General features: G+C 39.3%; 1 protein-coding gene across 13 annotated transcripts in view; it reads left to right on the top strand.

The window, feature by feature from the left end:
• The window catches only part of mtmr14 (myotubularin related protein 14), an 87,753-nt gene that overhangs the window by 32,368 nt on the left and 27,607 nt on the right, over window positions 1-27,778 (top strand). For 10 of the 13 annotated variants that reach the window (XR_007263852.1, XR_002258147.2, XR_007263851.1 and 7 more), the window contains exons 10-17: window positions 645-711; window positions 927-1,012; window positions 6,559-6,635; window positions 8,170-8,206; window positions 9,133-9,203; window positions 14,385-14,443; window positions 18,464-18,599; window positions 26,918-27,097. Coding sequence is in view for 9 of the 13 variants with exons in the window: in XM_048606210.1 (XP_048462167.1) it covers window positions 645-711; window positions 927-1,012; window positions 6,559-6,635; window positions 8,170-8,206; window positions 9,133-9,203; window positions 14,385-14,443; window positions 18,464-18,599; window positions 26,918-27,097 (713 nt within the window). In the remaining 4 variants the exon portion in view is untranslated. The remainder of the gene's footprint in view (window positions 1-644; window positions 712-926; window positions 1,013-6,558; window positions 6,636-8,169; window positions 8,207-9,132; window positions 9,204-14,384; window positions 14,444-18,463; window positions 18,600-26,917; window positions 27,098-27,778) is intronic. The other 3 variants (XR_007263853.1, XM_048606213.1, XM_020511801.2) reach the window with 1 other exon arrangement.

Raw genomic sequence — 27,778 nt, 5'->3', positions numbered from 1 at the left:
CTCTAGGCCCGAAACGTCAACCTTCCTGCTCCATGATGCTGCTTAGCCTGCTGTGTTCATCCAGCTCTACATCAATATAAGGGCACCTCTAATAGAAAAAAATGATAATTGAAAGTTACTTGATAATTTGGATTTATTTAATAATAAGGATCAGGGTTTTGAATAGGTCCTTTGTGCCATGAAACTATTTAGGAGCAGCAGTGGGTGTAAAGACCTTAGCTGTTTACATGTCAAGTATCGGTCAATCCAGAATTTTAAATGCTGATCATCAGCATGCCAGTAAAACTTGACATGAGCATCCATAGAAATAAATTCTTGATACTTTGTTGTTCTTTTTTTAAAAAAGTAATGTAACACCAGATTATTTCACCAGAGAGCATCTAATGAGTTGAAGCTTCCTCCAGTGGCAGAAAACAGGCACTGCGGTATTTTTATTACCTCATTGGGCAAAAGATATGTGCTTTAAAGAGTACATTCCTACGACTTGTACTTACAAAATGTCAGGAATTTAGTTAGCCATTTAACCACTGGATTATCAGTAGAAAATTTCCTCAAGCCTATATCCTAAATGTAAGTCCGAAACTTGTGCATCTGTATTCCCAGTAATGTCAGGATAACATTAGTTTTGTTACTTCTTTATATAGTCTTGGGATCTAGTTCAACAGACCCAGAATTACCTGAAGCTGCTTATTCATACAATAAATCGAGATGGTAAGTTTTTATTTTGATTGACATTTCATTTGAAAGTGCTAATATGATCTAGGATAAAAACCATGTCTCCTGACAGAGTGGTGCAGTGTGTTACAATGTCATCCTTAAGCGTTAGTACAGAAACTGGCGCTTTGAATTTAAATTATAATTTCTTATCTAAATTTTACCTTTGATGTCAGTGCCCTGTTCTAATCTTTGTTCCTTCCTTCGGACAGGAGACGGCGGTTTGTTAGTGCACTGTATTTCTGGCTGGGATCGAACTCCACTCTTTATTTCTCTCCTTCGTTTGTCACTGTGGGCTGTAAGTGCACCTGCTCTTTTAGCTTTTCTTAGCTGTAAGTGTTATTGCAACATCAAAAAAAAATCAAATTTGCATTTATCAGGATATTTTTAATCGGAGTTTTAATTACCTATATGTTTATGCTAATAAAAACCAAAAGAACTGCGGATGCTGTAAATTAGGAACAAGAATAGAAGTTGCTGGAAAAGCTCAGGAGGTCTGGCAGCATGTGAAGAAAAAATTAGAGTTAATGTTTCGGGTCAGGTGACCCTTCTTCAGAACTGATGATAGCTGGGAAAATGAATCAGAGATAGTAGGAACTGCAGATGCTGGAGAATCCGAGAGAACAAGGTGAATCAGATGAAGGGTCTAGGCCCGAAACGTCAGCCTTTCTGCTCCTATGATGCTGCTTGGCCTGCTGTGTTCATCCAGCTCTACACCTTGTTGTCATGGCTGGGAAAATGTAGGTTTATATGCAGAAAGTAGGGAGGGGGATGGACTAGGGAGTAAACAATAGGATAGAGCCCAAAGAGAGAGAAGAGCAGTTGGATAGACAAAGGAGTTGATAATGATCTGGCTAGGAGAGTGAATAGTTGTTAATGGGGGCTGTTAGTCACTAACAATAGGTAGTGTGGTTGTGTTTATGCTAATACTTTGTTTCTCCTTTAAATATTTCTGAAAGCGCTAATGCTAGTTTCTACTAAGCAGTGTTGTTATATGTAAGCTACCAATCACTTAGTTTTTAGCTTTATTTAGTCAAATTAGAGATCAGATTTTTTTTAATTAATTGCTGCTTCAGTATTAATTAGCTGTCTTAAAGTTTTCCCAGCTGCTTTTGTATTGTTGTAGGTTTTTTTTTTAATATTGCTGGTTTGAAGAGTGATTGCTGTTGATTTATTCAAAGGGAGGGTATTGGGTTCTATTTCACACACAGCCTATCCTTCTTCAGATCTTGATTCCATGAACTTCAGTTCTGAGGGGCCACGTTGGAAGTCACAGATAAACATTGCCTTTTTAAAATAATCAAAGTTCTTTCAGAAAAGAAAACAGTAGGTGAAATAATGATCATAGAATCTGCTGTCAAATCCTGCGGTGATTTATAACACAGTACAATCATTCAAAGAGCAGATATGGGGCATAGGCTGTGCTGAAACAGGTCACCTCCCCTCAATACCAGATTCATACCCAATGATAGAAAACATTTGTGTCTGTAATTGTCTGTGCATTTGTAATGAAGTAGGAGCTCAACATTATCTATGTAACTTGAGTTTAGCTGTAAAGGATATTCAGACTCTTTACTTAGAGCTACATGAGATTATTTCTTCATTGGGCAACATTGTTCAATCTCTTTCTTTCTTATCTTGAAATTCCTAACCCTTGTCTTTTTGTGCATAAGAATTGTGAATTAGCAGATACCGTTCTGCTCAATGAAACAGTCCCACTATGATTAATCAAGCCTACTTTATCCAACATCTCACTATACCCATCAATCTCTCTTTTCCAGAATCATACCTAACATTGTTAAACCCAATTAAATTACCGCTTCAGCTTCTCTGGCAACTTACTCAATAAATCATTGCCCTTTTGAGTGGAAAATTCCCATTGGACTTCCCTTCCGGACTTGTAATTTTCTAGACTTCAACTTTGATTTCTGAACCCTTCACCACTCTGGTTAGTTTTACGTTATTCGGCTTTATTGATTCCAATTAGTATAAAATAGCAATTTATTGTCACTCGTCTTCATGAAAATCCAGTGAGATGTGGATAAGTTGCCATAATACAGCACCATTTTAATTATATTGAAATTAAAAACAGAAATTATGAAAGTAATGGAAAAAAACAAAGTTAGGGCAAAGTTCATCTTTTGCTCCCTCACGGCTCCTGGGTTTCTGAAGCATCTATGGGACGTCACCACTGAAGCCGCCCCTTAGGCTACCAGAGCAAGGATTTCCAGACTGGACCCACCACACTACCATCACTGAAGCCAACACCGAAGCCACTCCATCGCCGCCATAGCAAGGAGGGACAAATTGGACCGACCAAGTTGCTGATGCTGAAGCTGTACCACTTCAGTCGCCGTCCATAGCCACCACATTGCTGCCTGGCCACGAGGAAGTGAGGAACGAACCAAAACCACCATGTTGCCACCACTGAAATTGCCGCACTGCTGCAAGGAGGAACAGGCCAGACCTACTGATGATGAAGCCTTCGATATGGCCACGAGGAATGGACTTACGGGTCCACTGTGCTGCTATTGCTGCAGCCGGCCTTCGTAATTGGCTTCCTCCCTTGCAGTCGTAGAGAGGAGAAAAAGGTGAACTTTGATATAAAAGAGAAATGAAGAAATAAAACAAAGAAGAATGCAGCTGGCCAGGTCAGTGGGAGCATATGGGCACAGAGGCCAAATGCTTCCTGCCCTGCTGCTGCCATCTTGAATTTACTATTGAATTGTGCAATCTTCAAAAATTTCACGATCAATTTTTCCTGCACGCTGCTTTCCTAAAGGAAGTAAATTAAATGCCTTGATTTTTCTCCTTGTGTAAATTATTGCTATCTGTAGTCATCATCATTGATTTTCTATTCCATTACCAAGGGCACTGAGTAATCCATTAACATTTGTCCTCAATTCTAATACAGCTGTTGGAAGTGGACATTCTTGAATTTCCTATTATGTATGGCATTGGAAATATGAACAGAAGTAGGGAGTGTGGTGCTTTGAGCCCATCCTGCAATTCAGCACGATCATGGCTGATCCTCTATCTTAATGCCTTTCTCTGATTCTCTCCCCATACCCTTTGACACCTTTAGCCTCTAGAAAATCTATCTATTTCTTTCTTAAATAGATTAGTGACTTCCTCTCACTACCTTTTGTGGCAGAGGATTCCACAGGTTTACCACCTTCTGAGTGAAGAAATTTCCCTTTATCTCAGTCTGAAATGGCCTACTATGTATCTTGAGACTGTGACCATTTGCCCTGGACACTTTGGCTGGAGGAAACATCATCCCTGCATCCAATCTAATCTACCCCTGTCAATTTTATACAATTCGATGAGATCTCCATTTCTCCTTAAATCCAGTGAATATAAACGACTCCACCAGTTAACCAAATTTGTCCCCGTACAGAGAATCTGCCATCCCAGGAATCAGTCTGGTGAACTTCTGTTATATTCTTTCTATGAATAGCTGGGGCCCAAGCACTGATCCTTCTGGTACCCCACTTGTCTCTACCTTTCACTAAGAAAATTGACCATTTATTCCTACTCTTTATATGCTGTCTGCCAACCAAGTTTCAATCCAAGCTGGTATATTATCAACAATTCCATATGCTTTGATTTTGTACAATAAGTTCAAATGTGGGACTTTGTTAGAAACTTCCTGAAAATCCAAATACATCACACCCACTGGTTGGGTTATCTGTTCCAATTGTTAGGTCTTCAAAAACTACAATAGGTTCGTCAAAGACGATTTCCCTTTCATATATACATGCTGACTTTGTATAATGCCATTTGTATTTTTAAGTGTCCTGTTGCTGCATCCGTCCAGCTTTTTCCCTACTACCAATGTGAGGCTAACCAATCTGTAATTCATGGCTTTTTCCTTCTCCCCTTGCATTTTTATCGTCTGATCTGCTGGGATTGTTTCAGAATCTGCAAAGTTTTAGAAGCTGACAACCAATACATCCACTATTTCCACGGCCACTTCATTTAGTAGCGTGGGGTGTAGATTATCTGGGCCTGGCATTTTATCAGCTTTTAGTCCCACTAATTTCTCTAACACTTTATTTTAAAAACTAATCTTAATATCATTTAATTCCTCCTTCTCCAGAGACTCTTCTTTCCCTAGGATTTCTGGGAAGCTTTTTTTTACAGAAGACACTTAAAATAGTTGTTGAGCTGCTCTGCCATTTTTTTGTTATCTATTATCAATGCTCCTGGTCCAGACTCTAAATGACTAAAGACATTTGACTACTAATTTTTTAACATGCTTATAGAATATTATGTAGTCTACTTTTGCCTCTTGCAAGTTACCTTCATGTTTCATTTTCCCCCTAATAATTAACCTCTTGGTATTCCTTTGCTAAATTCTAAACTGCTCCCAGTCCTCAGACTTGCTAGTTTTTCAAGTAACTTTTATATGAATCCTCTTTGGATCTAATATTCTCCTTTATTTCCTTTGTTACCATGGTTGGGCCACATTTCCTGTCATGTTCTTCCTTCCAAAAGGAATGCAGTGCGCATATTTTCTCCTTAAATATTAATGGTTGCCTGTCCACTGTCGTGCCTTTTCGTGAAATTACCCAGGCTATTTCAATTAACACAGCCCTCATTGCTTTCCAAGTGTACTTTATGTCACTGAATAAAATTAAGTTGTAGGTATTATCATCGAAACTTTCATGGTGGACAGTCATGTAGAAATCTAAGTGCGTTTTACTTTGTAAACTCAAAGTTAAATCAAGATTGATGTGACAATATTTTTTTCCCCATTCATTTTCTTCCATTGTTTTTCCTGACTTCTGTTCTTGCAGATAGTGGGGAAAAAAAACACTTCCCAGCCTCAATTCTTGCCTGTCTGAATCTAGATGCCATAATTCTCAATAAATGTGATCCATCAGTCCTTTGCAACCAAAAATCATAAGGCACTTAGGGGACAAAATAAAATGAACTGAAACTGTGCTTTAGTGATACTAAATGGGAATAAATCTTGAATTGTCATGATTATTCCATGTATAAGACCTCCCTTAGGAAAGATTTTATGTCTGTATTCATCTCTACTGTCACTTGAACGTTTTGTGAGTAATTTGACAACATTTACAAAGGGCTCTAATCTAGAGGCAGCAATAGAATTGCACTGGGAATCTTCACCAAATCACTTGGCCTATGACCAACTGATATTGGTAAGTCATAAACTCTGGTGTCAAGACAAAATTTTCAGAGAGCCCTCAGAGGATGCATCTGAGAATTGTCACAGATGTGTATATGGAACTAAATATTGACTGTAGGATAGGTTCAGACTGCTGAAAGGCAAATTGATTGCTATATCCAACAGGGTTTTCCGTACTGAGTGATCAGCAAGTGAGTTACATTTCCAGGTGGGGGAAAATAGGCAAAATGTAATTATTTAAGAACTAACTGGATATTTTGATCAGGTTGCTATAGATTGGCAGAGATGGGATTAAAGGCTATTCATATCTGTACTTGTATGTTGTTTGTGGCAAAAGATATGTGGCAGATGAAATTCAACCCAGAAGTGTGAAGTAATACGTTTTGGTAGGAGGAATGAGGACAGCTATTAGGAACTAATTGGTACAATTTTAAAAGGGGTGCAGGAAAAGAGGGGCCTGGAACAGTATCTTTGAAGGTGACAAAAACAAATTTTTACTAGTTTAGCTTAACTTGCTTCCTAAACAGCAGCAAAACACTGAATGTAGCCTGGAGATTCATCTGTGTAGATCTTCTCTCAGTTTACATTTAAATTACCGATTAGTTGATTTGAAAGTTTCTATTGAAAATGTAAGTTGGAACCACCTCCGTAGATTAAATGAATGTGTCACGACTTGCTTCTTACAGGATGGACTTGTTCACACTTGCTTGGAGCCTGTGGAAATCCTTTATTTAACCATTGCTTACGATTGGTTCCTTTTTGGGTGAGTTTGTTTCGTATTCATAACAACAGGGTTAGCACAGTAATTAGGTGACAAATCTAATGATGTGCTTTCCAGAGCAAGCAAAACATTCGTGCAGTCTGGCAGGATTTTGTGAAATTCTGAGATATTAATATTCTGTGTTTTACAGCTGTCAAATTTCTTGCTTAAAGCATAGAATAATACAGCACAAACAGAGCTCATTCAGTTCGTCGTGTCTGTGCAGGCACGTTGATAGAGCTGCCTGATTAGTCCCATTCTCATGTTCTTTTCTATTAGTCCTGTAAATTATTTCAAATTGATATTTATAGCTTTTGAATGTTGAGAATCCCTGATTCTTTTGCCAATAATCTCACATCGTGTCTTCTGGTTACTGACTCTTTGGTCTTCAGAAATCGTTTTTCTTTATTTACTAAAACAAAAACTGTTCATGATTTGGAATACTTTTATCAAATCATACTTCCTCAGTCTCACCACGTAATTTAAAAGTCCCCACTCATGGTAGCCATACCGTTTCTTCTCTGAGACTTTGATATCCTTGCTAGAGTGTACGTCCAGAATGGAACACATTATTCATGTTGAGGTCTAATCAGAGTTTTTACAGGTTTAGCACAGTTTCCTTCTTTCCTCCTTGTGCCCTATGGCTCTGTTAATAATGCAATGATCTCATGTGACTTTTATAAAGCACTTTCTCATCTTGTCTTTGCCACCCTCAAAGGTACTGCCTCAAGCCTCCCTTTTCCTTCACCCCTTTAAAATTTGTGCCATTTAGTACATAATAGTTCTCACATTTTGGTAGGAAAAAAATGATATCACTTCACAATTGAGTTTAATTTCATTTGCCCACGTGTCTGCTCATTTTTACCAGTCAGTTCCACCTGAATTTTGTTACAGCTGTATTTTGTTTTTAAGATTTTAAAATTAAACCTTTTAACTGAAGTCCAAGTTATACATCAAAAATAGTGGTATTGTCACTAGACAAGTAATCTAGGAGCCCAGGCTAATATTTGGAGACAGGTGTGCAAATCCCACTGTGGTAGTTGATGGAATTTAAATTCAATTCATAGATCTAGAATATAAAACAGCTGTCAGTAATTGTGACCATGATGGCTATTGTCAACTGTTGTAAAAACCTATCTGCATCGCTAATGTCCTTTTGGAAAGGAAATCTGCCATCCTTATCTGGGTTGGCCTTCATTGTTCTCCAGTCCCACAGTAATGTTGATTTTTAACTGCCCTCTGAAATGGCCAGCACTCAAGCCACTTAATTCGGGGTAGGCAAAGGGTGAAGAATTAGCCATTGGAATATGTAGATGACGCCTAATGAGCTGCACTCCCATCCAAGGAGGTTTCCATGCATTTTATAAATAAGTTTTCAAACTTTAGTTAACAGAATTTGAGTACTCAGCCCATCCAATTAGTCAAAATGTTATAATCTAAAGAAGGGGAAGTTGACCGTTCTGCTGTAACTTGTATCATCATTACAGACAAATTTAACCCATTACATAGGTTCAGTCATCTGTATTTCTATTTGCAGGCACATGTTGGCCGATAGGCTCAGCAAGGGAGAGGAGGTGAGTCAAAAACTGGAGAAATTGCTAATTAAAGATGACATTTACATGACTGCTTTGGGTTACCCAATTTTAGTGTTATGTAGGATTAGTTTGATAATCTGCTACCATATTGTATTTATCAACCTAACTGCAGTAAAGCTGAAAATTAGTTGATTTATAAAGATTTATGCTATGACCAGCCGTGCAGACATTTATATTAGTTTAAAAAGCATCAGTGCATTGCATTGTGAATATTGCTGTAGCTTGCAAAATTGCTCCTGGAATATATGGCATAAAGGATCTCTTGTAAGCACAGAATTCAGCTCACCTTTATTTTGGAATTTTAGGTTTTCTTTGATTGTGTGCGAATGTAGGGAAAAGTCTGAATTTTGCCTCCATTAAGGATAAAAGAATGGTACATCGTTAGATGATATTTAGTCAAATTGTGAAAACTTGTTTGCAAAACTGGATCCTACCACGAGATGGTGCTTTTACACTACTTGCAGTATTTCCATGAACAATTTACATAGTGCAATACTGCCACCTGCTGTGGGAAACCAGCATTATTAAATTCAAAAACAGTGGGAAATCAGAAATAAATAACAGAAAATGCTGAAGTACAGAACGGGATTATTGGTTTTCAAGCATTAAATTGAACTTCTCTTTCCAGGTGGTAGCAGTCCTGCCGTGTATTTCCAGCATTGTCTGTTTTTAACCTGATTTATTTTCAGCAAAAAGTTTTGGGGGGGAGCTTTGTAATTGTGAGGAAGCCAATTTTGAGGAACGTTCTAGATATAAAGCAGTTTTTGTTCTGTATATTGAATTATTTTTGAATACATCAGTGTGTATAGCCTTGCATTCTCAAAGCTGGGATTGTGTTGTTGAGCAGTTGTGGGGGATCGCACAAGGGATCCTGAAATCTAAAAACAAATTTCCGTTATTTTCAGATTTTCTTCTTCTGCTTCAATTTTTTGAAGCACATCACCTCAGAAGAATTCTCTGCAATAAAGAAACCCAGGTAGGAGTTTTTTTTTTTTGCAGGATTAGTGTAAAGAGAAATCAACAAACACATGCTGCAATGATAAAAGGAACAGAAGTAGGCATTCAGCCTCGCAAGCCTATTTGTTAAGTCAGTGAAGTATTTCTGATGTGTGACCTAAATCCATAAACTTTCTTTTGCCCCACCTCTATCAATATCTGGTTAACCAAAATATATTATTCTCCATTACTAATACACATGGCATCAATTATTGTTTCTGGCAGACAATTCTAAATATACCATCCTTTGTGTGTAGAAATTTTCCTAGTGTACTCCTTTAAAGGCCTGCCTCTAACATTTAGACTATGCCTACCTAACCTTAAAAACCTTTCCTACCAATAAGCTGCAAAATAATTTATACCTGTGTGTTTCTCTTAATATCTTGAAAACTGTGCTCAAATTTCCCCTTAATCCCCAACTTTCGTGAATGAAGAGATAACAGGGTGTAGAGCTGGATGAACACAGCAGGCCAAGCAGCATCAGAGGAGCAGGAAGGCTGACGTTTCGGGCCTAGACCCTTCTTCAGAAATTCTTCGTGAATGAAGCTCTGTTTTGTGTAATCTCTCCTCATAATTTAACTTTTGGAGTCTGGGTATCATTTTGGTAAACTTGCACTGCTCTCACTCCAATGTCAGTATATCCTTCCTAAGGTTTAGTCACCAAGACTTCTCGTGGTACTCCAGCTTGGGACTAAGAAGTGCTTTGTATAGCTGGAGCATGAATATTGTATTCTAGTCTCCTCAGTATAAAGGTCACCGTTCAATTAGATTTTTTGATTATCTTGTATCACTGTTTGGGACACTCAAGCCTCTTTGGACCTCAACTGTTTCTAGCTTTTCACATTAGCCTGTATTTTTAAAGTCCGAAGTGCCTGCACAGAAATCCATTTGCCGTGGTTTGCCTTTCACTTTACCTATTAAAACAGCTTTGTAGCAAGAGTAGTAAAGGTAAAGAAAGCAATGCAACAAATCAAACAAGGAAACCTGTGGCACATATTAGTTTGCTTCATTCTTTCATGGCATCTAAGTATTGCTGGCAAGGTCAGCCCATCCCTCCAAAAAGACGGTGGTGAATTGCCTTCAATGAACCACCAAAGTCCCTTATGTAGGTTTAACCACAGTGCTGTTTGGAAGAGGAGGGTCAGGTCTCTGACCAGCCGCAGTGATGGACCGACGATATAGTTCCAGATCAAAATGGTGTGTGGCTTGGAGGGGAACTTGCAGGTGTTGTTGTTACCATTCTGCCCTTGTGTTCTAAATGATGAAAGTCATGGATTAGAAGATGATATTGGAGGCTGATTAAATTGGTATGGTTCATCCTGCATTTGGTACACTCTGTTGCATTCTGCACCACTAATGGTTGAAATGAATGTTAAAGGTGGTGGGTCAGGTGCCAGTCAAGTATGTTGCTTTGTCCTGGGCGGTGTCAAATCACTTCAGATTTATTGGAACTGCGTTCATTATGGCAAATGGTGAGACTGTCATTGCATTCCTTACTTGTGCCTTATTGATGGTGAACAGGATCTGGCAATCCAGAGGCAAGTTACATGCCACAGAATCCCTAGTCTTTGATCTGTAGTTTAGCTGTAGTATTTAAAAACCTGGTCCAGTTTATTTTTTACTCAATGTAACCCTCCATGATGTTGATAGTACGGGATTCAGCGATGGTGATGCAGCAGCATCACCAAAGGGAGATGGTTAGGTTATCTCTCGTTGAAAATTAACCAGTATTTGTTAGACACCACCAGTAACTGCCAGATATTGGTCCAAGCCCTATTTCAGTATCCGATGAGACAAAAATGAGATTGAACGTGGTGCTGTCATCTTAAGGGAACAACCCCACCTCTGAGCAAATGATGGATCAAAGGTCTTTGATGAAGCAACACAAGATAGTTCCTTTTAGGATAATTCATTGAAGAGATGCTGTAGCATTGTGCTGGTACTGAGAAACAAAGGCAAGTGCAACCATCTTTTACTGTACTAGATATGACTCCAACCAGTGGAGAGTTTTCCCCTTGATTCCCATTGACCATTGTTTCCACTGATGCCACACTTGTTCAAAATATGCCTAAGATTGAGGGCAGTCACTTTGATGTTGTGTCTTCAGTTCAATTCTTTTGCCCATGTTTACACCAAAGCCTCAATGCGATTTAGAACCAGAGGACCCTAATAGAACCCAATAGAGTATCATTAAGTATTTTATTGCTGAATAAATTTCACTTGATTAGCATTGCTAATAATCTAGAATAAATGAACGGGACAGTAATCGATTAGATTAGATTTGTGCTGCTTTTTGTGAACAGCATATACTAGAGCATTTCTACATTGTTGGATGGATGAGCTTGGCTAGGGAGACAGCTGGTTCTGAGGCTGATGTCATCAAAACTGTTATTGTGATGTTGTTGGGGCCCTTAAATTTTGCTGTATCCAGTGCTTTCAACTATTCCTTGATGTCATGTGGTACTTAAGAACTAGGAGCAGGAGTAGGCTATCTGGCCCCTCGAGCCTGCTCTGCCATTTAATAAGATCATGGCTGATCTTTTTGAGACTCAGCTCCACTTCCCGCTAACTCACTGTAACCCTTAATTCTTTTACTGTTCAAAAAGTTATCTAGCCTTGTCTTAAAAACATTCAGCGAGGTAGCTTCAACCGCTTCACTGGTCAGGGAATTCCACAGATTCACAACCCTTTGGGTGAAGAAGTTCCTCCTGACCTCAGTCCTACATCTGCTTCCCTTTGTTTTGAGGCGATGCCCTCTAGTCCTAGTTTCACCTGCTAGCGGAAACCACCTCCCTGCCTCCACCTTATCTATTCCCTTCATAATCTTATATGTTTCTATAAGATCTCCCCTCATTTTTCTGAATTCCAATGAGTATAATCCCAGTCTATTCAGTCTCTCCTGAGTAGATAATATTGCCTGAAGACGGGCATCTGTGATGCTGGGGATCTCAGCATGAGGCCAAGATGGATCATCTGATTGACAGTTCAGGCTGAAGCTGCTTACAAACACTTGAACCTTGTCTTTTGCACTGATTTGCTGGACTCCCCGTCATTGAGGATAAGGATATTTGTGGAACCTCTTTTACTAAGTTAGATGTGACAGGACTTGAGAACTTTAATCTAATCCATTGGTTGTGGTTTTGCTTAGATCCATTGATTACATGTTGCCTCCCCTTTTAAGCATTCATGTAGTGGTACCAACTGAGTTGTGTTTTGGCAAAGTGTTTGGCAGGTACAAGAGTTAGTTGATTTTTTTTTTTAAACCAGAGAATTAGATAGTGGTCTCAAATGGTCATTAATATTCTCCAAATTAGTTTTCACAGCTAATTTGCCTTATATTAGGAAAACCAAATATATATCAATTTAGTTCCTGTGAGAATCTGACCTTTGTTCACTTCCTTCTCTTAGATTGCATCAAATGTTACATAACTTTAGTGTTTGGTGCAGAGGTTAAATTCAAGTCCTTTACCTTATCCATTAACAAGAGAACTCACTTCAAAATCTGTAACATTACCCATTTCTGCCCTTAAAGCACCCTTCTGCCGCTGCCGAAATCTTTATTTTTATGTTTTCATGACCTCTGCGCCTTACTTCTCTCTATACTGCCTTGTCAGGCTCCTGAATTTCTAATCAATCCAAATCTCCACCTCCTGTGCTGCAATGGATTCTTGTCTCCCTTCACCATATTCTTGCCAATCATCACCGCTTATTTAAGCCCCACCCAATAATACTGATTTCAAAAGCTTTATTCACAAAATCCCTTCGTGTTCTTGACCCTATTTACATTTAGTCTTCCCCAGTCTTTTCCACCAACTGCAACCTCAGATGGAGTTCTGCCTCTCCTTCCTATTCTTTTTGAACTCTTTCCCAAAATCTCTTGACTTACTGCTTCTCTTCCTGCCTTGAAAAGTTGCTGCATAATCTTCGTCTGTATTTTTAGTTTCTCTCCTAACTTGACATCTGTCTCTCACCATGCAAGGTGCCTTGGGATGCTTATTGTGTTAAGAGGTGCAAATTGTTGATTCTCAGTGACATATTGCTTACCTTGTGTGAACAGAATGTTCCACTTCATGGAAGGAAAGTCTGAAAACATCTTGGAGCAATAAGTATGACCCGACAGTCAAAAGTCTAGCAATATTAGCAGCAGATTAATACAATCTTGGAAGAAGATTGGAAAATATTTGGGAGATAGGAGCTGAGCTTTAATTCCAAATGTGGCTGTCATATATTACATTCATGTAGAAGAGATCACTGTAGAAATTTATACTGTGATTATAATGGAAGAAAGCAGGTTGGAGGGGAGAGAATCTGGCTATATCGCCACTCAGTGGTTATGATGTAATAGCAACAAGAGATGAATATTTAATAATGCAACATCTGCTATACAACTAGCCTTCTGCTAGTACTTTACTTTCTTTATTGACCCACCCAGCAGGAGGTGCTTAATGCTGTTAGTAGCAGGGTTTCATATTGAAAAAATGCCCTGAAGTAGGAAGCTAATTTCTAATTTTCCAGAAGTTGATCATATTTAAATATTTCCATAAGGTAGGTAAGCAGAAAAATGTTTTCTCCATATCACGTTTATAGTTTTGAATTATGCATACTTTTTTTTGTTCTTATTCTTTCCCTTTCTATGACTGACTCTTTCTCTTCTGCTGTCTTGAGGGTTGTATCCATGGTTCAAGTAGGTATCCAAAAACACCTAAATTTGATTCATAATATCAAAACATGAAGTATGTTTGGAAAAAAATGTTTCAGTTTCTAATTTATTGCACAGCCTTACAGCTCTTCAGATTTCTTACCCACTTCTCAGAATCTGCTGAATATTGCCTTGTGACACCAACTGTAGCCCTAACCCTAATCTAATCCTATTTTTCACCCTCAATCGTTAAGTCCAGATCAATGCATGTCGTAAATATGAGTGAAATCATCACATGATTTTGTGAAACACTATTTGCAGTGCTGTCCGTGAGACTTGAATTTACCTGCTTCCTTCCAACATGTCCATTTCCACATTCCATAAAGTGTTTATCTTTGCTATAATTGTGGGGTTCATCATGAAAAAAGTTTTGAACAGATCTGTGTAAATTTGCTTTTGTGAGCCAAAGAAGTAAAATCTCCAGTCCTTTTGCTATGTGTGAATGTACATTTTCCCTTGCAGAAGAAAGGCCGCACACTATAAAGAAGCTCAGTTCCCAATAGAAGATCTCTGTCTACTAGGTAAGTACAACTACTCCCCACATCCTTCTAAATCTAAAGAGAAGCAGCTTCTTATGGTCTAGATTAGAGCTGTACACTTCTTTATTCAGAAATCTAATGCATTCCTTGTACCAGGAAATGCCAGAAATGATTTGACATCTGCACAGTTACAAAATTTGTATAGGCTGACAAGTTACAGAATAACTGGAACATAGCAGTGAATGTGATAGAGGTCTTTGCTGTATGTTGCAAGTCACAGTGGATTGCTGGAAGGTGAAAATAAATGAAGCCAGATACCCATGCATGTTTAAATGTAGTATAATTGTTTCTACTACCTTTAGTAATCATTTTCTCCACACATTCAACCAAGATGTTGTGATAGAAGTCGAATTTTGCAATCACAAGGCACTGACTAGAGTTCTTGGAAAATGAAACATTGAGATATTTGTATCATTGATAGCCACGGGCGAGGTGCCGAAAGACTGGAGGGTGGCTAATGTGGTGCCGTTATTTAAGACAGGTAGCAAGGAAAAGCCAGAGAACAATAGATCGGTGAGGCTGACATCAGTGTTGGAAGGGATTCTGAGGGACAGGATCTACGTGTATTTTGAAAGGCAACTACTGATTAGGGATAGTCAACATGGCTTTATGCGCAGGAAATCATGTCTCACTAAGTTGATTGAGTTTTTATGAAGAAGTAACACAAGATTGGTGAAGGCAGAGCGGTGGATGTTGTCTACATGAACTTTAGCAAGATGTTCGAGAAGGTTGCATATGATAGACTGGTTTGCAAGGTTAGATCACATGTAATCCAGGAAAAACTAGCCATTTGGATACAAAATTGGCTTGAAGGTAGGAGCCAGAGGGTGGTGGTAGTGGGTTGTTTTTCAGAGTGGAGGCCTGCGACCAGCGGTGTTCCGCAAGGATTGGCACTGAGTTCACTGTTTTTGTCATTCATAGAAATTATTTGGATGTGAAATATGAGGTATCCTTAATAAGTTTGCAGACGACACCAAAAGTGTTGGTGTAGTGGACATAGAAGAAAGTTATCTCATAATAAAACGGGACCTTTATCAGATGGGCGACGGGCCAAGGTGTGGCAGTTGGAGCTTAATTTGGATAAATGTGAGGTGTTGCATTTTGGTAAGGCAAATCAGAGTAGGACTCAGTGCATTGAGTACAGGAATTGGGATGTCATGTTGCAGTTGTACAGGACATTGGTTAGGCCACTTTTGGAGTACTGCATTCAATTCTTTGTCTCCTGGCTATAGGAAAGATGTTGTTAAACTTGAAAGTGTGCATAGAAGATTTACAAGGATGTTGCAGGGCTTAGAGAATTTGAGGTATAGGGAGAGGTTGAATAGGCTGGGGCTATTTTCCCTAGAGTATTAAAGGCTGAGGGGTGACCTTAGAGAGGTTTGTAAAATCATGAGGGACATGGATAGGGTGAATAGCCCAAGTCCTTTTCCCAGGGTAGGGGAGTCCAAAACTAGAGGGTATAAGTTTAAGGTGACAGGGGAAGGAAACTTAAGGGCTAACTTTTTCACGCAGAGGGTGGTTGCACTAAAGGATCTGTTTCCATGATGGGGAGGCAATGGCCTACTGGTATCGTTGGACTGTTAATCCAGAAACCCCGATAACATTCTGGGGACCCAGCTTCGAATCCTGCCATGGCAGATGGTGGAATTTGAATTCAGTAAATATCTGGAATTGAGAATCTAATGATGACCGTGAATCCATTGTCGATTGTCAGGAAAAACCCATCTGGTTGACTAATGTCCTATAGGGAAGGAACCTGCCATCCTTACCTGGTCTGGCCTACATGTGACTCCAGACCCACAGCAATTAGTTGACACTCAGCTGCCCTCTGGGCAATTAGGAATGGGCAATAAATGCTGCCCAGCCAGTGACTCCCTCAACCTGTGAATGAATAAAGAAAACAAAAAGTGCAACCCCAAGACTCTGTGACTAAATGAGTCTTAAGATTTTTACCATTATATTTTCTGTGATGTGACTTATATAAGGCATGGATTGGAAAGAAGATTTTACCACTGAATTTTCTGTAGTGTGACTGAGAAGAGCCAGGTGCTGAAATCAGTTAATTCTCGATCCTTTTATAAACTGAACAATTACAGAATCACTGGTAATATGCATGGAGTAACCTTTGTGTCCGCTGATGAGTCCACTTCACTGATTTCTGAAATAGAAATTGTCTGTGGAACTCTACAGAGGAGGTTTTTTTTTATTAAATAAATGAATAGTTTGTTTTTTTTTTAAAAAAAGCTAGCATCATCCGAAGGACAAATACTTCCCATCTATAGAACTGACGCGGAATTGCCGTTCTCTTCAATCACTGCCACGATCAGACTTCTTGAAAACAATAATAATCTGCCAATCTTTGATGCATTATATAACCCAGCCTCACATGGCTTATATATATCCTTTAAAAATATATTAATTCTGTATCCAGTAAAGGTATTAATAAATATATTGGTTTTCATACCGCACATGTTGGAGTTCAATTATTCAGTAACTTCTCCCGAATCCATTTACTGCCGTGAAAGGCTCTGTGATATGCTCTTGTCATGGAAAGATGCCTGAAAAGATTAGCATTAACACTGTAAGCTTTTATTGAAGAAAGTGATTGGCAAATAATGTTTAGAATTTTTAGTCCACCCACACATTTTGACACAACAATTAAGAAACAATGTATTTCCCAGACCCCCATCCAATGCCCACCACCCCTAAATGGAGTGATTTGAACTTGAAATCCATTTTAAGGAGGTGTAGAAGACACATTTGGCTTAGGTGCATTTTGTGACCCTGATCACATTGTATATATGCATTTATCGAAATAAAACTGAAATAGAAAAAACTCAGTCCAGGAACTTAAGGAATCCACATTGGCAATCTTCCTGTTTCATATGTATTTGTGATCTGTTAGATGTCCAGACTTGCATTGTCTCCTCTGCTCTACATATGATATGATCCATTGTTTTATCAAGTCAGTTTGTGTTTAGACTGTTGAATTTGAAGTGTTGCACTTTATATAACTGAATCAGGTCTTTTCATTGAATGAAATACAGCTTTTTTTAAAACCCAATAATTTGGAGATTACTATCAGCAACTCAGTCCAGTTTAATTGAATTGCAATCGTCTTGCTGTTTTTCTTCATTCAGTGGGCTGTAGTTCAAATATGATTTGGTCAGACAGAATATCAAAATGATTTGGGACAAAAAGAAAACGCTGCATCTGTGTTTCCCTAACAGGCTTATTCTTTACATCAAGTGCTTAGGTTTGAATGTCACTTACAGTGAGATGGTAAACACTTTTTCAGTTATCAGTGAGAATTTGGTGTACTCCATAGTATTTACGTTGCTCTCATAATGTTATTATCAGGAGTGCAGTTTTCCCCCCATTTGAGATGATGCTGTGTAAATGATGGAAGTTTTCTTATATCCACTGTATTAACACTAACCATGTATTTTTAGTCCTCCCAATGTGGCTCCTATAAATCTAATGCAAAATAGAAATTTTACATTCTGAATATACCATTCTGTAAAGATTGGAAGTACTCAAATCCATGAGATTATGTCAAGTTAGCTTGACTTAATTCTTGATTAGAATATCTAAATATAAGGGCTACAAAATACAAAATATCCCATCAGGTGCATACAATGTTTCTTTTAAATTTGTGACATCTGACATGACCTGAGCCTTGAATAAGGAGATTGGCTAATGATTTCACGAATAGATGCTTCTGAAGAGAATGTTTTCTTCAGAGTTTCATATACCAGAAAATTAATCCAAAGGGGAAAAAAGCTTGAAGACCTTCAAGGCTGTGTTTTCCTAGTTCACACTCAAAAGATTCCTCTGAATGGATAACATGAATGACTGAGCTCTGTCCCTGAAAAAGCACAGAAGTAACTTTGTTGCAACTTTAATTTACATGGGTCTGGTACAAACAGGGTGCATGCTGTGGGCTAAAACAGTATAATGTGTACATGTCAGAACTTGATGCTTAACAAGTATTCGTGTTAGCGCATACAGACCGTGGAAGTACGACCAGCCTGAGCAGTGATTTCTCTGTCATAATGGAAGAGTCTCCCACTACTACAGGGACTTTCAATTACGAGGCATTGGAAATGACAGCAGGCCCAGCAACACAGGTTGCTTGGTAAGTAATGCTCTGTCTTGACAAAATGCATTTATGAAGTTTTCCTTCATCCACCTTTTGGGAAGCATTTGGTGCTGATGGTTGTGTCAATGATGCAGATCTCTGACTAGGGTTTTATGATTTACTCTGTTTGAAGATGTGAGCATAAACTCTCACCATGTCACTAATTTCAGAATTTTGGAAATAGAAACTACTTGATGGACTTGAATTACTACTTCATTGTTTTTTTTCCTCTTCAAATATACTATTTTAATCCTCTAATATTTAATTTTTAATTTAGAGCTGTGGTTCAATTGGCTCAAAAAGCTGAGTTAGAGAGCAGACAGTACTGACAACTATTGAGTTGAGATGATCAAGAGTGGGGATAATTACACAATATCCCGTCAAGCCCGGTTGTAGCTACTCTTGCCACATTACCCCACACATTGTCTTTTCATTCAACATGGAACATGTTCTGGATCTGAAACTACATAGCTCAGTACCACACAATGTTCACTGTGCATATCAATGATTTGGATATGGAGGTAGGAGTGGGCGCACCCGGATCACCTTCACATACAAGGTGACTTCTAATCCAGATGTGGTGCAAGAGGCATTGGTATCTGCAGATATGAAGTAAATTAAATAATTCTGAGGGCGCAAAGAAACTGATAGGAGATATTGATAAAGTTAAAGATAGAATTCAACATCAGCAAGTGTATATATTTCTGCTTGTGATAATGAATTGATAGGAATAAACATGCAACATAGTGTTTGTGTTGTTTTTGCCTTTCCAATAGGATAAGTCAGTTAAATCAATGTACTATGACTTTACTACACCCAGTCACCTTGATGAATGCTGATACATTTTACCTGAGTGTTGAGTCTTTGAAATTCCCCTCTTTAAACAGCAGTGGATGCAGAATCTTTAAGTACTTCTAGGGCAGAGGTAGATTCTTGATTACCAGGAGGATGAAAAATTACTGGGGATGTGCAGGAATGTAGAATTGAGGTTAATATCAAGCCAGTAATGATATTCTTGAATAGTTGGCAGGTTCGAAGGGCCGAGTGGCCTATTCTTGTTCTTTGTTTGTATGTTTGTAACTTGGTACTGATTCAGATGTGTATAATCATCTTTATGATCAAGTTAAAGCCATTTGGTTGATGACACGTCATTTTCAAGGGAAATTGATGCTGATATTTTTATGTCAATGGTGCTTTTTCAACTAAACTGATTCTGTAAGTTCTAGACATAAATGATACAGCAGAACGCATCAGCACTTAGTTCTTTCATTTTCTTTTAAAATCAGAAACAACTGCCTTGTTATTGAGTACCACAATGCACATTAAGAACAAATTATCAGTTGATCACAAAATTCAAACAAAGAGCTGCAGATGCTGAAGATCTGAAACAAAAACAGAATTTGCGAGAGAAACTAAAGTCTGGCAGCATCTGTGGAGAGAAAGCAAAGTTAACGTTTTGAGTCCAGTGATCATTCTTCACAAAATACCTTATCAGTTGTTTCAAGTAATGTTGTTACACTGAATAAGCTTTGTAAGCTGCACAAGTACATGGATTGGGTTTTTCCAAGTTCAGACAAAAACTTGGCCCAAGATGTGTTTTGTTTTTTCCTTTTGGGGAAGTGGTTGGTTTTTGAAAGTGAGGGTATTGAAGATAAGGAACTTTTTGCATTTTCCTCCAGCATGATGAAGAAAAGTAAATAAATCTGAGGGCATGAAAAAACTGAGAGGCGATACTGATACAGTTGCAGATGGAATTCGACATCATCAAGTGTATACATTTTCTGCTTCTGGTGATGAATTGATAGAAATAAACATGGAACATCATGTTGATATTGTTTTTGCCTTTCTAATATGATAAGTCAGTTAAATCAATTCACCTGTCAAGCAACAGAAGTTGGGTGGTCAGGAGTTTAGTCGGAATAGTTGAAGAAATAGGAGCTATATCGTATAGATGAGATTGAACTTGGAAAGGACTGAACAAGAGGTAGAATGGGGAAAGATGAGAATTGGGGCTACCAAAAAAAGGCCTATATGAGCTCATACTACCTTGAATTGAAACAGAGAGGGAAGAGGAGAGGGTTTTGAAGAAGCAACTTGTAGTGGAAAAGGAAAAAAATCTAGTGCTATCTTTGCCCTTAGTGATAATCCTAGATAGTGTACAATTTGGTGGAGAAGACCGATGGATGGCGACACCTGTTCTCTACCACTATGCTGAATTTGAGAGTTTAAAGTTTTGGCTACACCAGGGAAACATCCAATTCTTAGTTACCAGGAATGTTTTACTCAACTTGCAGGCACTACAATTGGAGGTGAAGGACTTGAGCAAATTGGTGATAATGCATTCATCATGTAAAGGAAAAGAATATCAAAATTGCAAAAACCATTAATTGTAATTGAACTCTAAAACAAAATAAAATACTGCAGATGCTGAAAATCTGAAAATGAACAGAAAATTCTGGAAACGTTGAGCAGGTCAACCAGCATCTACAGAGGGAAATGGAGTTAACATTTCAGTTTTTAAAAAAATTATTCCTGGGACATGTGCGTCACCGCCTGGGTCAGCAGTTATTGACTGTCCCTAATTGCCTTTGAGAAGATAGTGGTGAGTTGCCTTCTTGAACTGCTGCAGTCCACGTGCTGTAGGTAGACTCACAGTTCAATTAAGGAGGGAATTCCAGGATTTTTGACCCAGTGACAGTGAAGGAATGGTGATCTATTTCCAAGTCAGATTGATGAGTGGCTTGGAGGGGAACAGATGTTGGTGTGTCTATATACCTGCTCCCCTTGTCTTTCTGGATGGAATTGGTCATGGATTAAAATGGTTTTGTCTTAGGATCTTTGGCAAATTTCTACAATACAAGGCTACTGAATGTCAGTGGTGGAGTGACTGAATGTTTGTAGAAGTGGAGCCAGTCAAATCAGCTGCTTTGTCCTGGATGGTGTTAAGCTTCTTGAGTGTTATTGGAGCTGCACTCATCCAGGCAAGTGGAAGTATTTCATCACATTCCTGACTTGTGCCTCCATAGATGGTGGACAGGCTTTGGGGAGTCAGGAGATGAGGTACTTGCTACAGTATCTAGCCTCTGACCTGCTCTTGTAGCTACTCTGTTCTTATGGTGAGTCCAATCCCATTGCAGGTCAACAGTAACCCTCAGAATGTTGATAGTGGAGGGATCCAGTGATGGTAACACCGCTGATTGCCAAGGGGCAATTTTTAGACTTCTGCCTGTCTGCAATAACATCTCTGAATTGATTAGAAAATATCTACTCTGAAGAAGTCCAGCAGAAATGTCCTGGAGCTGACATGAATGACGTCCAACCATTGGAGTGTTTTTTCCCTGATTCCCATTGAATCCAGTTTTGCCAGAGCTCCTTGATGCCACAGTCTGTCAAATGCAACCTTGATATCAAGGTTGTGACCCTCGCTTCACCTCTGGATTTCAGCAGTTTTGTCCACGTTGTAACTAAGCTTATAATGAGGTCAGAAGCTGAAAAGCCCGAACTAGGTGTCGGTGAGCAGGTTACTCCTGAGCAGGTGCTGCTTGATAACATGTTGATAACACCTTCCATCTTTCTTGGTTGAGAATAGACTGATGGACGGTAATTGGCAGGTTGGATTTGTCCTGTTTTTTTTTGTGTGCAGGACATACCTGGGCAATTTTCCGCACTGTCAGGGAGATGCCAGTTTCGTAGCTGTACCAGAATAGATTGCAGCAGGGCTGAAGCACAAGTTTTCAGTACTATTGCTGGAAGTTTTCTCGGTCAAAAGCCTTTGCACTATTCAGTGCCTTCAACCATTTCTTGATATCATGTGGCATGAATTGAATTGGCTGAAGCCTGGCGTCTGTGATGCTGAGGACGACTGGAGGAAGCCAAAGACGGATCATCCTGCAACACTTCTGGCTGAAGATTGTTGTGAATGCTTCAGCCTTGTCTTTTGAATGATGTGCTGGGCCCTCTCATCATTGAGGATGGAGATATTTGTGAAGCCTCCTCCTCCAGTAAGTTGTTTGATTGTCCACCACCATTCAGGACTGTATATGGCAGAACTGCAGAACTTAGATCTGATCTGTTGGTGGTGGGATTGCTTCGCTTTGTCTCTCATTTGCTGCTTATGCTGTTTGACATGCAAGTAATCCTGTTTGGTAGGTTCACCAGGCTGACGCCTCATTTTTGGTTATGCCTGATGCTGCTCCCAGAATGTCAAAAGTTCATTTCCAGCATTTATTGTAATTACGTGTTTTTGGTGATGAACTGTCTTTTAATGGTCATTTAAGTTCACATCAGAACCAAAAAAGCACGAAAATACATGTCATAAGAGGATAAGATACTGAAGAAGAATTAGGCCATTTGGCTCATTGAGTCTGTTCTGCCATTCCATCATGGCTGATATGCTTCTCAACACCATGCTCCTCCCTTCTCCTGTGACCCTTGATCCTCTGGCTGAAGAAATTCCTCCTTATCTCAGTTCTAAAGGGTTGTCCATTCACTCTGAGGCAGTGCCCTTAGGTCACAGTTTCTCCTACTAGGAGAAACATCGTCTCCATGTCCACTCAATTCAGACCTCTCAGTATTCTGTAAGTTTCAATGAGATCCCTCCGCCTCATCCTTCTAAACTTCATCGAGTACAGACTAGCGTTCTCAACCACTCCTCATATGACAGACCATGCATCCCCAGGAACATTCTTGTACACTGGACACCCTCCAGTGCCAGCACATCCTTGGATACAGGGGTGAAAAATGCTGTTCATATCAAATCAGTTGTTTTACTCTAACTGTTGCATAATATATATTTACCCACTATACATGTCACTCTGCAAATCCTAGGTGTTTTATGTTCCCACTAAAAAGAATATGTCTTGCAGATTCAAAGAACTTTTGTGCTGACCCTCTTTCCTTTCATTTAAGATTACATAGCACAAGGCACACTAACTATCATTAAATCATTCTCTCTTCTTTTAGACAGCTGCAGTGTTGGTGTGAATAAAGCACTTCCAATTTTAATGTCATCTTGTCACTCTCCTTTTTATCTACCCTAATTTTCCTCCTTTCTATTCCTTCTGGCCTCTCAAGTCTCTGTTTGCCTGCCCCAACCATCCTCTCCATCACCACTTCCTCATATTCTTGTTGGATATCTTTACAGCCATTCATTTTTCTTGCTTGGTTTCTTTCAGTTTTTGCCCTGGTGCTCTCATATTGCTGCTTTCTGAAATAATATCTTTTTGATGTTAAAATGCATTTTTGTAAACTAAAAATTAAAGCCTTGCACAAATTAGTGGAAAGTAGCATTCAAGAAGTTTTCACTGGCTCCTGTGGAGGAGTGGCACAGTGGCTCAGTGGTTAGTACTGCTGCCTCAGCGCCACGGACCCAAGTTCGATTTCATACTCTGACTGTCTGTGTGGAGTTTGCACATTAGTCACATGGGTTTCCTCCGAATGCTCCGGTTTTCTTCCGCAGTCCGGTTCGGTGGATTGTCCGTAGTGTCCAGGGATTTTCAGGCTAGGTGGATTAACCATGGGAAATGCATGGTTCCAGGATAGGGCATGGGGGTGTGTCTAGATTGGATTCTGTTTGGATGCTCAATGTGGCCTCGATGGGTTGAAAGGCCTGCTTTAATGCTGTTGGGATTCTGTGATTCTATGTGGAATTTACTGCTAAGTATCTTTCTGTAGTAGGGAAATTATGATATTCAAGGCTGCCTGTTGGTTTTCAGTCACCCATGGTCAAAGGTTGAAATGGTCAAAAGTTACATGACACCAGACTATAGTCCAACAGGTTTATTTGAAATCACAAGCTTTAGGAGTGCTGCCGCTTCATCAGGTGAAGCGAAGCAAGTGCCCAGGCATAGTCTTTATAACTAGAGAGATCAAAGATCATACAAATGGTGTGAGTGGAGTGTTGACAGGCCAAGTAATAGGTCTCTGCAGGCGACGATGAGTGTCAGATGGATGAATGAAGTGTTAACAGCTGAATAACAAGTGAAGGGATGAAAAATAATCTGATTAATTGAGGCAGAGAGATTATTACAAAAAAATAAAAATAAGGTGTTGGAGACAAACCAAATGACTGGAATAACATGACAGGTATGAAGAGTCCCATGCCCAGAGTCTTACCAAAGTAGCAAGTAATCCAAAATTGTACAAACTAATTAGGGTAGAGAGATCAGAACAAGTTATCAAGGTGATGTAAGGACAGTAAGGGAGATTTTACAGAACAGTATGGTGGGATCACGTAGTTCGACATGAACCCAAAATCACTGGTGAGGCTGTCTTCACAGCTATGGAACTTGGCTACCTGTTTCTAGTTGGCGATTCTGCATTGTTGATGATGAAGAGGGATAGAATCCCTACGTATCGTTGTATATCTTGAGGGGTGCCTTGAGGACTGTTATCCAGAGATCGGTGGCTGAATGTCCTTGACCGCTGAAGTGTTCCCCGACTAGGAGGGAACATTCCTGTCTGGCAATATTGCGCAGTGTCCATTCATCCATTGTCTTAGCATCTGCATGGTCTGACCATATACCATGCCTCGAGGCATCCTTGCCTGCAGCGTATGAGGTAGACGACAATGACTGAGTCACGTAAGTAAGTGCCGTGTATGTGGTGGGTGGTTTTCCCATGTGTGATAGCAGTATCCATAGAATCCCTACAGTGTGGAAACAGGCCCTTCAGCCCAACAAGTCCACATTGACCCACAGAGCATCCCACCCAGACCCATCCCCCTGTAACCCATCTAAATTACACATCCCTGAACACTACAGGCAATTTAGCATGGCCAATCTACCTAACCTGCACATCTTTGGACTGGGGGAGGAAACCGGAGCACCCGGAGAAAACCCACGCAGCCACGGGGAGAGTGTGCAAACTCCACACAGACAGTCACCCGAGGATAGAATCAAACCTGGGTCCCTGGTGCTGAGAGGCAGCAGTGCTAACCATTGAGCCGCCGTGCAGCCCACTGATTATCCATTGATCCTGGCATGTGTTGCAGAGGTTCCTTTCTGTCCTGTTTTTGGCACCATCACCTTGATAACTTGTTATGATCTCACTACCTTAATTAGTTTGTACAGTTTTGGATTTGTTGTTACTTTGGTTTGTCTCCAGCACCATCTTATTTTTATTTTTTTGTAATTATCACTGCCTCAATTAATCAGATTATAGATCATCCCTTTATTTGTTATTCAGCTGTTGATACTTCACTCGCACCATCTGACACTCTTGATCACCTGCAGAGACCTATTATTCAGCTTGTCGACACTCCATTCACGCTATTTGTATGATCTTTTGATCTCTCTGGTAATAAAGTCTGTGCCTGGTGCTGTCTTCACTTAACCTGACAAAGGAGCAGCGTCCCTAAAGCTTGTGATTTCAAATAAATCTGTTGCACTATAATCTGGTGTCATGTGACTTTTGACCTTGTCCACCCTAGTCCAACACTGACAACTCCACATCAAAGGTTGAAATGTTATGGGATATATCATGTACACCTAACAAAATAGTGGTTAGATCAGGCATGTTAGGCTTCTGTGTTTCATTTCTATATTTTACTGCAGGTAACCTTGCTGCACAACTTTTAAATTGCATGAAAATAACCCTCTTTGAAGAAATTGTCAATGCAGCAGGTCCTATGCGGTTTTGGGTTGATGGTTTTGTCCACTGTGATTGCAACATTTGCCGTACTCTTTGTAATCTGCTGGGCACCCAACTCCCTTAACTTGTTCAACAGTAATAAATGAAGTTAAATGATGTGCATCTTTTTGTGGCTGTGTGTTTATGGAGGTAAATGTGATTTTCTTGCATTTTATGATATACTATGAACATTTCAAAGTGCATATATCTTTGCTTTGATGTCACACATTCTCTGCCAAAACTGCTGTAAGAAATGGAAGAATTAGGACCCACTGTGGACATTGTTTTGGGGGGGAAATGTCCTCTCTACTCCATTTCAGCTCTTAAGAAATTTCTGTTTCTCAAAACGTTGCTTTGCATTAATTAGCTGCTCATTAGAATCATAATCTTCATACCGTTGTCAGTGCTACCTGGAGAAATGTCTTGCTGCTTTTCTTGACCTTGATTTTTCAGTAGCCTTGGAGATTTGGAAGCAATTATTTCATTAAAGTTAATTCAAAGGTATTCTATTTTAAGGTCAAAGCTACTCAGATGCACTGCTTGCAACATTTTCACCAAAATATGTTTGTTGGGACAAATCATTTTTACAGTGTTATCAGCACCCGGATTTCTGAATTTATTTTCCCAAAAAAAAGGGAAAACCATTCCATTCATCTCTGATTTTATCTGCTTTAATTGAATTCCAGGAGAAAAGGCCGAACATCATCACCACAGACTGTTATGTGGAATAAACCTTACTTGCCGAATCAACTGGAAGATCGGTTCTTACAACACAGTATGCCTGAAGCTAGGTCATCGTTCTACCAATCAGAAAATAGCTTTCTGACAACAGGAAGTAGCAGCCCCTTAGCTGTTCCTGAAAGAAGGTTGGTCCATTTTCACCGTCCACTGAGGATATATCGGGTAATGGTTACTTGCATGCATGCCTAACTTCTGGGTTCAAGTATGCTATTGCTTTTCAAAAGCTAACAAACTATGAAAGCATCTTGATAGGGGAAAAGAAAACCCCCCTTGGTGCGGAATAGCACGGTTAACCTCATTACTAACAATTGCAGCATTAATGGAACATCTGAATGTGAATGATATATACCTGAAAAGATTAACCTCAACTGTGTGCATTGACAGGTAAACTGACTATGTTCAAAGCTATTAACACTCTTAGAGTTTGAATGAGCATGTGGGTTATATAATCTTTATTGACACCTCTAATGTTCCATACTGCTAGCATGACCTCAGTTATTGTTAATTCTAATTTTGTCACCACAACCCCACGGAGAAGCATGCAGATTTTTTCCTCAATGCATACAGATAATGATACCTCAGATTTAGGATGGATTTTAAAATGTTTTAAGGAATCATATAGACTATTTTCTGAAATACAATCACCTTTATATCGGCAACTTCTGAAAGTTGCAGTGTCAACTACTGATTACTGCTCCTGATTTCTACCACCCAGCAACCGAGCATGTTGAAGCTCCAACATAATTGTTGTAGAATACTGATTGAGATGACTCACCTTTAGTTGGCAGTTTGGCTGATCAATTTAC

This window comes from Rhincodon typus, chromosome 16 (genome assembly GCF_021869965.1).
Source record: "Rhincodon typus isolate 14 chromosome 16, sRhiTyp1.1, whole genome shotgun sequence".
Taxonomy (NCBI): Eukaryota; Metazoa; Chordata; class Chondrichthyes; order Orectolobiformes; family Rhincodontidae; genus Rhincodon; species Rhincodon typus.
Note: the sequence above shows the minus strand (reverse complement) of the source record. Positions and strands in the feature narration are given on the sequence as shown.